We start from the raw sequence: 12,936 nt of genomic DNA, 5'->3' as shown, positions 1-12,936 counted from the left end.
GCAGTTCAATTATTATGATAGTTACAATGTAATTTGCTACATCTTGCTTCGAAGTCGGAAATTCTTTTTGCAGTACCTTTTCAACTCTAAAAACAAGCAGACGAAGCTGCCCACCCCCCGTCCTGTGAGTGGCCACTTATGTAACATAAATGCTACAAACTTCTTAGTCGTGTGGCAAAATCAGTGAGCGCCGGTTAAAATGATATTGAAATGCAGGTTAAGGCTTTCCATCCCAGCTCATCCCGGTCCAGGCCTTTTCGCAGCATCTAATGCACAGAGAGCCATCTGATCCCCCTCTCTTATTGACCACAAAGCTGCTCATCCTGGCTCAGATTTTCACAGAGCCATGGGCAGTTTTAGGAGTAGACTGGGCATCAGGCCAGAAATAGAAGTGAACTCAATGAATGATTATCTGAGCAGGTTAAAACCTGCATTTATCAGAACAGTGCAGAGAAGGGTGGAGGAGCAGTAGGGAGGAAAACCATACAGCAGTCCATACTGTCCACATGTAGAACTTTCTCATGGAATGAGGTTAGCTTAGGGCAGATGTAATACTTAGAAAGCAGTAAATTCTCTGTGCCTGTACAGTTGACAGGTTGTTTTGTTGGCCATATGGTTGTTTTGTTGGATGGCCTGGTTTTACACTGATAGGTATTTGGATTATAGCAGTCATAAGGAAGAGCTATGAACTAATATATAGTGATGTATTGTTATATTACTTGTGTATGGAGTTTCAGAGATTAGGAAATGTTAATTCCCATGTTTGGTCATCATGAGACTCTTATCAGAGCGTAAGACACAAGGCTTTTCCTTTCTTCTCTCTTACCTATGATCATATCGTTGATTCTCTCCCTGCCACACAAAGCATTTCCTTGGGAATTGATCCTAGGTACAATTTCCCCCTGTCCCCCTACCCCTCTTCTGTCTGTCAAATCTTTCCTCATTTCTTTACATTGTCTCATTCATGCTGGTGGTGGTGCTGTTCAAAAAGAGCCTTACATGCTTAGCGTTTTGTTCATTTAATTTAATATTGTTTATTTATTTTGGCATGCAGTTATTATGTCCTTAACCCCCTGTCAGTGGCTTTTTAAAATCAGTAATGAACTCTTACAATCCCATAATGCTTTAAGATCACCTCTAGTGATTGTTTTATGTTTTGCATTAATTATTGACCATGTTACTATTCTTAAATTATGCTTAATTCCATTATTATTAAAGCTACACCCTTGTGTTACTATAAAATGTTAAATAATTTAATGTATTTTTAAAATATTAATCTTAAGCCGTTGTGAAAAACCTAAATGAGCTCCCCCTTAATTGTCAGTATTGCCACTCACTGCTCTTAATGCAATGTCTAGGACGTTCTACCGTTTTGAGGCTGCCTGGGATTCATCCATGCACAATTCACTCCTGCTGAACCGTGTGACTCCATATGGGGAGAAAATCTACATGACTCTCTCTGCTTACCTGGAGGTAATGTTGCTGACTCAGTCAACCATTTATATTATGCTACCATTCATTTATAGGAGAGGGTACAGATGATTATTGCTTGCTGTCAGCAAAACTACACTACAGATACACTACTGGTAGCCACCTTGAAGTATGAATTATGTTTCTAATTTTGGCAGTTTTTATAGATACCATTATGTGAAAAAGGTGTCAGAATCTACATAAGCAAGTCTGTTTGAGATTACTTAACAACTTCAGGCAGTTTGCACATGGAAAACATTAATCAGTGAATCCAAAGCTTCCATTACTTGGTATCTCCAGTGCAAAACTAGAGAAGCAAACTGTGGACACTAAACATGTCTTAGTTGTAAGTGTTGGCCCTATCATCAGGAAATGTGAGTTTGATCCCAGTGATACTACAGCCATCCACAGCTGGGGGTCTCTGTGTGGGTATGATGGTCCTACCTCTCCTCATCGCTCACTGTCTGTTAGCTAATGTAACAGAACTGACAGCTACTGTTTTCCTTCAGGCATATTGAGCAGATTAAATAGAGGCAGTGGCCCCTGACATGACTCAGATAAAGTGTGTGTTAGCATTCACTCTCCTAGCCCTGGTGATATCGTGTGATCGGGAGTGACCCAGCAATGCGGATAGAATTGGACACGACTAAGTAGGAAAGAAAATTGGGGAAAATGGCTAAAACATTCTTAAGTCTCAGCTGAGGTGCTTGGTAAAAGAAACCAGGTAGCCTGTCTTATATAGTTTGACAGTTTAGCCCTGCAATAGCCCAACCAGACTTTTTTTTGTGCTTTTCAGAACTGTTTATGAGCAATTGGCCTAAAATGATTTCTTACTTCATCAGATGGAGAACTGTACGCAGCCTGCAGTTATAACCAAAGACTTCTGCATGGTGTTCTACTCACGGGATGCCAAGCTCTCAGCATCACGCTCTATCAGAAACCTCTTCAGCAGTGGAAGCCTGAGGCCATCTGAGGGGTATGCACACCATCCCATACTTTATTCATCCACACAAACTGCACAGATGACAGAATGCCATTTGTGTGATTGTAGGCAACAAATATCTGTGACAGTTTCGTTTCCCAGTAATGTTCTCTTTCTCTAAGTTGTAATGCTTTGTACAATTTTTTTTTTTTTGTTGCAGAAACCGAGTTACTGGAGTGTATGAGCTTAGTTTGTGCCATCTGGCAGATGCAGGCAGCCCAGGTAAAGCTTTAAACTCGCTGCTCTGATTATTTCACAAAACCAATGAAATTAACTCAATGATGCTTAAAGCATTCACTGGAGAGTACTATCACTTTGAATGTCTGTCGATTTGCAGGGATGCAGAGGAGACGCAGGCGGGTGCTGGATACATCAGTGGCATATGTGCGAGGGGAGGAGAACCTGGCAGGTTGGAGGCCTCGCAGTGACAGCCTCATCCTGGACCACCAGTGGGAGCTGGAGAAGCTCAGCCTCCTGCAGGAGGTATGAGAAACCACTTAGCATAAAATCTCCCAAACACATAAGCCTTTCTCTGCTGTTTCCCAAAAACATGTCTGGATGATAATGAATCATTCATTAATGTGGTCATTAAATGACCAGACTGCCTCCAAGGTAGTTTAAGTAGTTCATTTTTACCAGAGCTGTCCAGAGCTCACCACTGATTGTGAACCGGCTGTGCTCCTAAATGTCTAAATTTATAATAAATATATAAATAACTAATATAAAGACTAATTAAACTTAATAAAGGTAGTCAAATTAACATTGTGTTCAATATACTTTTTGATTGGCATGTATGAAAAAGATGTTCCAAAAGGATTAGATGCCACTGAGGCCACAGATCAAAAACTGGAGAAAAGTCAGTACACCTGGTCAGTACAGTGAATTCCCTAAACAAAGGGCACCAAAGGCTAAGCGTCAGGGTAATTTTTATAGTTCCTTGGCAAACCTACAAAAACCTTTGAACTCCTGGCTCCTGGCAGAACCTACACAGGCAAAAATAAACCTGGACTGTCAAATTCTGCAAATCATCAAACAGTGGTCATGCGACTGATTTGATGCCAACATAAAGCCAAGACACCAAAGGAACTGTAGCAGCACTCAGCAGAAGTTTATTATTATCATTTGTAGTCTGTTTAATGCCAAAATATTTGTTGAAAATTGTAAATGTAACGTTTTAATTAGGTCTATGACCGTACTTCTGTACCATAAGTTCTAGTTGTTGGGGTCCGGCGATTTACAAATGTAAACGAACCTCGTGATTTACACATGAGTACCTTGAAAGCTGTAATTAGTGTTCAGCTGTTAAGCCTTATTATTCACTGTGACCTATCCATGCCTTTACAACAAATGCATTCTTTTGTAGCAGCTGTTCCAAGATGAACAAGCTATGTAGTACACAACAATTAGCTTTGTTCATTTCAAATGATATTTATTTTTGAATCACACATCTGTGTGCAGAACATGGATGGATTAATTATTTGGAACTACTGTGAAACTAATTTAAGGCCCACATACAGGCCTATGGGATTGTTTATGTCCAGGCTTGGCACATGAGGTTTGAGAATATGGTTCCTTTTATGTTGATCAGGTGGAGAAAACCCGACACTACCTCCTCCTGAGGGAGAAACTGGAGTCCACCCTGCTGCTGGGCCAGGAGCCGCTGCTGTCCTGCGTGAATGAAGATCCCGCCGAGTCCTCTTCCCCCGCGGCCCACCCAGGGTTGAGCCACAGCCCTGAGACTACACCTAGACCAGACACCCCCAATGAGAGGCAGCGTGAACTCGCCGCCAAGGTGAGTTAGCGTCTTTACTAGGAACACACACAGGAGGAAATGTTACACAGAGGATATTTCTTTTGAACTGTCGAAGGCCCACTGTGTCTGTATTGTATTAATCATTGGTTTAATGCAGTGAAGCTCTGCTGTGACTCATCCCTTTAGCCTAATGTACCTTGATTACACAAAGATTTAGACTTAGATTTAAATTTAGACTTTGTGATGTCAGTTTTTAAATAGCTCCTCACGTGACTTCTTGTCCTTTCAGTGTTTGCGTCTGCTCACCCACACCTTCAACAGAGACTACAGCCATGTGTGTGTGAGTGCAAGTGAGAGCAAGGTGAGGCACTAATGCACAGTGATACCGTACATAATAGATGCATAAACTAGAGCGGACATCAAAATCGACATGATGATAAGCTAAGCCTGCTAGCCTGGCACTACCATACCATAAAAGGAGCCAAGAAAGTGGTGTGAAAAACATGAGTGGCGTACTGCTTTTTCAAAATGCATTTATTTAAGCCGCATAAATTCATTATAGAATATGTGTTGTGCGTATATTGAGTTTTTTTCTTGCGTCTTGGACATGCCCCATGCTTGTTTTAAAAACCAGACTGTGTTTTCAGAATTCTGAACTCAGGAAGAGATTATAAATGCATTTTTGTGTCAAAACAGCATAAGAAACTCATATGTTGGAAGGAAACAGAGGTTCATTCTGTGTTTTGTTTAGGAGTCTTAAGTTTTAGTGTCTAGGTTGTATTACTTAACAGGTTTGAACGTGTGAGTTGCTCATGGACTACTCTGCTTTACTTTGTTTCAGCTGAGTGAAATGTCTGTAACTCTGATGAGAGACCCCTCAGCCACAGCTCTCAATACCCTCACACCTTCCTCCACCTGTCCCTCACTGGTGGAAGGTCGCTATGGCAGCAACACTGAACTCAGGTCAGTCTCATTGCACTACAGTCACTCTATCCTGTTCACTTTTTATGGCCACCTTGATGATTTTCACATCTAAGATGCTGGATGCATTGTGATTTTTGAAGTATAACTATAGCTTGGAGTGCAACTAACAATTATTTCTATAATCTGTAATTGAATCTATTGATTAACACACTTGCTGTTTGTTATAGAGCACTTTTGTTTTTAAGTAAACTACATAACAATGCATATTAGCATAATCAGCACCAGCTAATTGTTGTAGCCTTATTATCAGCTGACAACTCTTTGTACATTCCTTCCGTGTTTTTTGTGGTTAGAGAAACTACCGTTTAGTCCAATAAAGTCATAAAAAGAAGAACAGTGTTTTAAGGTGCAACCATTTTCACTGGTCTTTGCATGCCTCATCTGAAGTGTTAATTAAAACTCTTGTGTGCAGACCCCCAACACCTCGCTCCCGTGCTATCAGCCCTAGTCCAGACTCTGCACCTGAGGTAGAGGGCAAGAAATCCCCCAGCGGAGCCCCGGAGTCCAAACCGAGGGTCCACACATTTGTCCCTGACATTCAGGAGATCCGTGTCAGGTGATCTCTACACTGCAGCTGAGGACTCTAGATTTTGTTTTTGGCAAACATGCATCAGCACATGGACCAATTACTTTCAGTGACTTAAAGCAAAACATTTGAGGGTGGAAATGCATAACATATAATATATAATAACATTTTCAGTTCTTACAAAAGACTAATGACTAGAAACTTACAGGGCTCTCCTTAAAACTATCAACAAATCATCAAAACTGTCTGCCTCTTCAGGCACGCCTCTAACAATTCATGAACTAAGAAAGCTGTTGACTCTAACTGGAGGATTTTTTTTTCACAGCCCCATTGTGTCAAAGAAGGGCTATCTGCACTTCCTAGAGCCCCACACTAATGGGTGGGTGAAGCGTTACGTGGTGGTGCGCAGGCCGTACGTCTACATCTACAATTCAGAGAGAGAGACAGTGGAGAGAGCCATCCTCAACCTGTCTTCTGCTCAAGTGGAGTACAGCGAGGATCAGCAGGCTATGCTGAAGGTGACCTCCATCAGACCTAAAAACACCAGCAGAAACATAGTAGATATTCACATTAATATCTGATCATTCTACTGATATTTTTACTTGTCAGCGACTTTATTAGAAACTGTGTTGTAGCCACCTCTTAGTGCGCCTACTTAAGTTCTGCATTACTCTATAACATGTCTATGGCTGATGCCCTGCAGCTAAAATCTCCACCAATAAAATGTAAAGCTTACAGAGCTGTTCTTTAACAATCTGAGTTTTTGTCTGTTTAAGTGAGCCTGCGTTCTTCAGCACAGGCTTCTTTATCCATCAGTTTCATATTAGTGTAAATACTTTGACAATTTTGGCAGGTTTACAGTGCTTCCCACGCCAACACTATGTTGGTCATAGTGTTCACAATCAATACTCACAATCAAACTCACAAAGTCATAGGTCTCAAGCACATACACAAATCACGTACAAGGACCAGCACGGATCATCAATACAGAAGAAGTTTAAATGCAATACAGTGCATCACAGTGGTATTAATATTGTTCTGTCTGAGATACATGAGCTACAAAGTAACAGACTTATAACATTATTAAAAAAAAACGAAGTACCAGTTCTAGAAGTAACGCTAATGTCATTACAAAAATTTTAACTGTAATGTTTTACGCTACTTTATTACAGGAAAAAAGTAATCGAATAATTTTTTTCCTAATGTGTTACTTTATATCTATATATAATCTATCACAGATAATTAATGTTCATTTTCTGACCACTGAGCTGTCTGTAATTATACACCTATACTATATTGGCAAAAGTATTCAGTCACCCATCCAAATAATTGAATTCAGGTGTTCTAATCACTTCCATGGCCACAGGTGTATAAAGCCGAGCCCCTAGGCCTGCAGACTGCTTCTACAGACATTAGTGGAAGAATGGGTCGCTCTCAGGAGCTCAGTGAATTCCAGCATGGTACCGTGACCGGACGTAACAGGTCCAGTCATGAAATTTCCTCACTACTAACACTACTCCACAGTCAACTGTTAGTGGTATTATAACGAAGTGGAATTGGGAACAACATGAGCTACAAAGTGCTCGGCCACGTAAAATGACAGAGTGGGGTCTGCGGCTGCTGAGTGCGCAGAGGTCACCAACAAGTCTGGGTTTGCCGGTTTCCAGGAGATGGTACTTGTCTGACTGCATTGTGCCAAGTGGTGGAGTTTGGTGGAGGGGGGATTATGGTGTGTGGTAGTTTTTCAGGAGTTGAGCTCGGCCCCTTAGTCCCAGTGAAAGGACCTCAACCCGATAGAACACCTTTGGGATGAATTAGAGCGGAGACTGTGAGCCAGGCCTTCTCATCCAACATCAGTGTCTGACCTCACAAATGCACTTCTGGAAGTGTAAACACACTCCTAACCCTTGTGGAAAGCCTTCCCAGAAGAGTTGAAGCTCTTATAGCTGCAAAGGGTGGGCCGACATCATATTAAACCCTAGGGATTAAGAATGGGATCTCACTCAAGTTTACATGTGTGTGAAGGCAGAGGACCGAATACTTTTGGCAGTATAGTGTACACAACGGACCTATAAATTAGGCGGATCTCATGAAGCATGTAGTGAATGGAAGTACAAGTGTTTCTGATGGATTGTGGATAGTATGTGTGTACAAACAGTTTTTGAGGAACCTTTAAAAAAAAAGTTATACTATGCAAGATTTGGGGATTTGGACCCCTCTGGTGGGAAAGTGTAATTGCATGCAACTTGCAGAACATTTTGTAACGACCCCCTCAAGCAGATGAATCTGATGATTTTGAGCATGTTGAGAGTATTCAAAGAGAACTTTAAACTCCCTAAATGACTTGTTTTTCGAGGATGTAAGTGTGTTATCTACTATTGTCATCATATATACTTTAGTATAATGTTTTTGCATTTGACAGCTAAGCATTAAGCTTAACCTTCTTTGTGAAGCTGTGCATGTGACATTCATATGTACAGATGTATGATGCTGTCTGAAAAAATTCTCGAATTTGCAAATTCCAGCCCAACACCTCTGTCTTTTAAATGACTGTTTCAGGCTTTACAGAACAATTCACAGCAGCACAGACATCATATTTTAGTTATTTCAGTTTTATCATAATCTTTAATTAATGTTGACACAACCTTTCTTCTTCTTGTGTTGTTTGCAGACTCCCTACACATTTGCAGTGTGCACAGAGCATCGTGGGATACTGCTCCAAGCCAGTAATGACAAAGAGATGCACGACTGGCTCTATGCTTTCAACCCTCTCCTTGCTGGATCTATCAGGTATGCAAAACACTCTAATCCTTTGTCCTGTACATGTTAACATGCTGGTGTTTGTACTATTGTCACTGTGTTTACCCTTTTCTCTCCACAGGTCTAAACTTTCCAGAAGAAGAGCAGGTCAGATGAGGCTTTGAGGGGATCGCACACATATACCTGCAGTACTGCTGTCTAAGAAGAGGACAAAACCCACAAAAGCAAAAGACTATCCTTGTAAATAGAGCTCCTGAATCTCTGGTTCCTGTGCTCAGTCTGGTCTCTAACCCTCAACACCCTTTGCTCTTCCTGTGTGTACCTGCACTCACCCTGTCTAGCACTAAGCACCTGTGTACTAATGGCTCCAATCGTGTGTCTGCAGGGGCCTGGATACTCTCACTTCACTACTTCAAATAGCAGTGGAGAATAGAAGCGTTTGCTTAATTTCATCATAAATGCTTATATAGTGATTAATGCTCCAGAGCAAATGAAACAGGAGAGGTGTTGGTGACGCTTCCAAAGCTGTCTGTTCATGAGAAACATGGTTTAACTGGATTTGTTGTAATGAGAAAGGTAATACACGTACCCAGCAGGCTGTGCCTGGTCTAGAGTTTGGAGAAAGAAAAAGAAAATTCAGATATTGCTGTCACATTGCCTTATTGTGTTATTTATTCATGTGAGAGTCTACAGGATTACAACTTTCAAACTGGTCAGTATTTAAGTCAGTAAACCATGTGTTTTTGTCAGCTGATAGAACTGCTCAAAAACTAGTGACACTCCTCAAAGGAACAGATTCATCCTAGCTAGTGCAGATTTTGGCCAGTGTAGAGGTACCCATAAATATTTATATAACTTTATTGTATTTCCCATAAAGAACAATCTGGACCAATTAGAAAATGTCTGGAAAAAGTGATGAGTGATTTCCTCATAGCTATGTGTAAAGCAAACATGGGTAGATGTTTGAACAGAGCTGGACAGTCCTTTTGAGTCATGCTGGAGTCGTACCTGAAAATGTAACATAATCCAGTCTAATATTTTCTAGAAGGAACAAGGTGTCCCTTAATGATCTTATCTATGGTTGATTTACTTTATATTAAAAATCTTATGGAGTTAGGTATTTATTTAACATGCATTTATTTATTTCATTGTGTATTTATTGATGAAAAACATTTTGAAGTTTAGTGCAATCTCTGCATAAAGCACTTTTTATCATGAGTTTAACTAACCTCTTACCTATGTATGTTGCTACTCTCCCTGCTCAACCACTTTCAAGGAAATAGGACAGGAGTTGATGCTGGGACAGCTGCTACTAGATGTAGATTACTTGAATTTTTCATTTATTTTGAATGGTTGAAATCAAGGAAAAGGCCTATTTGTGAGATCAGTTGTCTAAAAGATAGAGGATCATTACCCAGAACACTTAAACATAAAGTCTGTATAATCTCCAATGTTAAAAGCAGGTTTTGTGGTTTAAAGGTATAGTATTTTGTACAAGCTCCCCAGGTTTGGAAATAGGATATGATTTGAGTGCCTCTTCTTTAAGCATATCTACTGTACACCTGTTACTTTTTAATATTCTCATCTTCATTCTCATTTGCTGCTTTTACAGTGCGGTTATCTCTTCTCCAATCAGCCCATTAGCCTCTCTTCACTCTCACAGGCATATTTACACTGTTCTGGAGTTGTAAATTGAGTTTACATGTTATGCATTTAGTGCAAAGTCATATTAGTGATTTTTCTAAGCATATGTAGTGATGTTTCTACTCCTTGTCCACACGAATCGACTCATTTACAAAATGTTTTTGGCTCCCACTTGGAGATGGAGCTAATGTACAGTGTTTGTGATGCACTATATATTGGATCTAAACACACAGAGAAAAACTTGTTCAGTCCCAAGATCCCTGTTCAAAACATCAAATTACCTCATATTTCCCTCAGTTTAGATACTCTTGCGGTGGCACTTAGAGACTGAGTTTAGAGGCTGCACTACTGCGTTTTAATAGCACTCATAGGTTTAATAATTAGGCTCTCATTATCGGTATGCGTGTGATGTAACCGTTGACTTAATGCTTTACGAGGTGTGCAAACTCAACGGCTTCGTGTCTGTGATGTTACTGAAACGCCACCGTTTGTGTAAGAGTGAAAATCCATGTCCACATTGCCTCACTGCGAGTGTTGGTTAACTGTAGCTTCGTCGTGGCCAAGTTAAATTTCCAAGCATGTTCAGCACCACTGATTTGCGCTGTTGTGGTTGGTCGTACTCACTCGCCTTTTCATGATATTTTACCCATTTGTTGATTCGATGCTGAGTTTGTTTAGACAGAGAGACTTAGGAATTAGGCTAGGGGGGTGTTTTGTTGCCCTGACCTTGACTTGGGTAGTCACTGGAGCAGAGGCCCCCTATCCCTGTTTGCTATAGCCAAGCCAGATGGACTGTGATGTGGAGTGAGATGATTAGTGGATTCCCTGGGCTGCCCTTTGGGACAGATACAAGCATGAAAGAGGCCAGCTAACCTCCAGAGCATGCTCAGTAAGACCCAGGGATTCTGGCAGTCTGTGACAACAGTTGGTCAGAGATTTGAGTATTGAGGTTAAATGTATACATCTATCACTTTAGGTTCTTCTATAGATTCATTTGTAGTAGGGCTGCACAATATGGACAAGAATATATTGTAATTATGTGAATATATACTGCGATTGTGATCTGGTGATTCAATATACAAATTAACCTATAATGCAAGATAGTTTGCGATTGGTCTGCATCATGTTGACTAAAATTATTCTCATTTCTTTGATCATGTGAATAATTCGGCTCATCACACCAGTAGAAAATTATCTGGATCATCCAACATTGCTCAAAATTCTCACTGTAAACAATAACAGTCAGTGATTGGTTGGTCATTGATTTCCAGGCTTTGTGATATTAATACAGAAACAATATATTATGCAGCCTTAATTACTAGTTTATTCCTTTAGCTAAACACTTTATATACTATCTGACCAATCATTTGAGCCACTTGGACATATCAGGGCTACTTAATATAATATTATCCACGGTTCACTATGGAAATGCACTCTTTGCAGTGAGCATTAACTATGTGCAGCCCTCTTTAACAGTTAGTTTCAGATGAAAAGTTTTTCCAAGCTGTCTGTGTATTGGTCAACATTTGTGCATGAAATTTGATTGCAGGGTCATCTGATCCATTCACATATCTCAAGAAAAAAAAACAAAGGTAGAACAGCCGTGTTACTGCACATCTGAAAAGATATCAAAGAAATTACTTTTGTGTGTACTTGTATGCAAGAGTTGTCTTTAGTCTGTGCTCCTTTTTGAAAATGTTGTCGAACGTGTGTTGGATGAGATTTCTAGCCCATATCAACTCAACAAGGACCAGATATTCATTCTACTGTCATTTACGCCTATAATGAAAACCATTCAGCATCACATAGCTTACATACAGCAGCCTCCACGAGAAAAAAAGAACAAAGAAATCGTTTCTTTTCATCATTATTCATATTCATTTCTGTGCTTCCATTTTCATCGTATGCACAAACTCCATTCCCTGGCATTTTTCTATCTTTTCCTCTCAGTTTACTTTGCATTGTACATAAACAAGATTGCTGTGAATGGTGTAATATGCAGCTGTTACCATCTTAAATGGGCAGTAGTTTAATGTCTCTTTTGAGTGTTGGAGTTATGAGTCAAAATGTTTGTGTAGCCTACACCTTAACACATGTCTGATATAAAATAAATGTGGAACTTATGCAACACTATTAAACCCCTCTGTGTGTGTTTTTATGTCAATTTGTGGGTCTTATACACTTGTATGCAAAGGTTTTAACACCCCTGGTCAAATGACGTGATTTTCTAAATGAAAATAAATCATTACTCATCGTTACTCATTTTTATGCACAATTTAGTGCTCACTTTACAACATATTGCACAGACCACATTTTATGTTTAATTTATTCCCAGGGTGTTAAATTGACCAAATAAACAGCAATTATGCTTTAAAATGCAGACGTGTGTTCTCTGTAGATGAACATGTGCTACCTTGCTTTCACTTGGAAAATCAACAAAAAACAGGAGCGCTCAAACTTTTGCATACGCCTGTACAGCAAGGATCAAAATGGTCAAGGATTCTGATGAAACAAAATGTAATTGTTTTCTGAACTCTTCCTCAATATACATATTTTATAATGACAAACTTAAATTTTGCAAGAAAATAATCAGCTTTGTTGTTGCTGTAAGGATGTTCCCCTGGAGAATAAGGCATTGTTTGTAAGATAAATGGTCAAATTTTTTATTCCATGTGAAAAGAAAAGTTGTGCATGTAATTTTCTGACATAACTGATAATCGATCCATTGGTCGTAACAACCCTGATAGCAAATTTGATATGGCCCAAACCTGGGGCACATCCAGCCCTTACCGGCGGCCTGCATACTGCAGAGAATGA

General features: G+C 39.9%; 1 protein-coding gene across 25 annotated transcripts in view; it reads left to right on the top strand.

The window, feature by feature from the left end:
- The window catches only part of kif1aa (kinesin family member 1Aa), a 73,725-nt gene extending 61,473 nt beyond the window's left edge, over positions 1–12,252 (top strand). For 19 of the 25 annotated variants that reach the window (XM_017697970.2, XM_037534955.1, XM_017697981.2 and 16 more), the window contains 11 exons: positions 1,359–1,473; positions 2,313–2,446; positions 2,613–2,674; positions 2,790–2,935; positions 4,041–4,244; positions 4,495–4,566; positions 5,047–5,168; positions 5,602–5,745; positions 6,041–6,233; positions 8,387–8,505; positions 8,597–12,252. In XM_017697970.2, coding sequence (XP_017553459.1) covers positions 1,359–1,473; positions 2,313–2,446; positions 2,613–2,674; positions 2,790–2,935; positions 4,041–4,244; positions 4,495–4,566; positions 5,047–5,168; positions 5,602–5,745; positions 6,041–6,233; positions 8,387–8,505; positions 8,597–8,639 — 1,354 coding nt within the window. In that variant the 3' untranslated portion in view covers positions 8,640–12,252. Of the gene's footprint in view, positions 1–865; positions 890–1,358; positions 1,474–2,312; positions 2,447–2,612; positions 2,675–2,789; positions 2,936–4,040; positions 4,245–4,494; positions 4,567–5,046; positions 5,169–5,601; positions 5,746–6,040; positions 6,234–8,386; positions 8,506–8,596 lie in introns of all 25 variants that reach the window. The other 6 variants (XM_017697975.2, XM_017697990.2, XM_017697977.2 and 3 more) reach the window with 1 other exon arrangement.
- Positions 12,253–12,936: the final 684 nt, after the last annotated feature.

The sequence above is a fragment of the Pygocentrus nattereri genome, chromosome 26 (assembly GCF_015220715.1).
Source record: "Pygocentrus nattereri isolate fPygNat1 chromosome 26, fPygNat1.pri, whole genome shotgun sequence".
Taxonomy (NCBI): Eukaryota; Metazoa; Chordata; class Actinopteri; order Characiformes; family Serrasalmidae; genus Pygocentrus; species Pygocentrus nattereri.
This window is presented reverse-complemented; position numbering and strand designations above follow the sequence as displayed.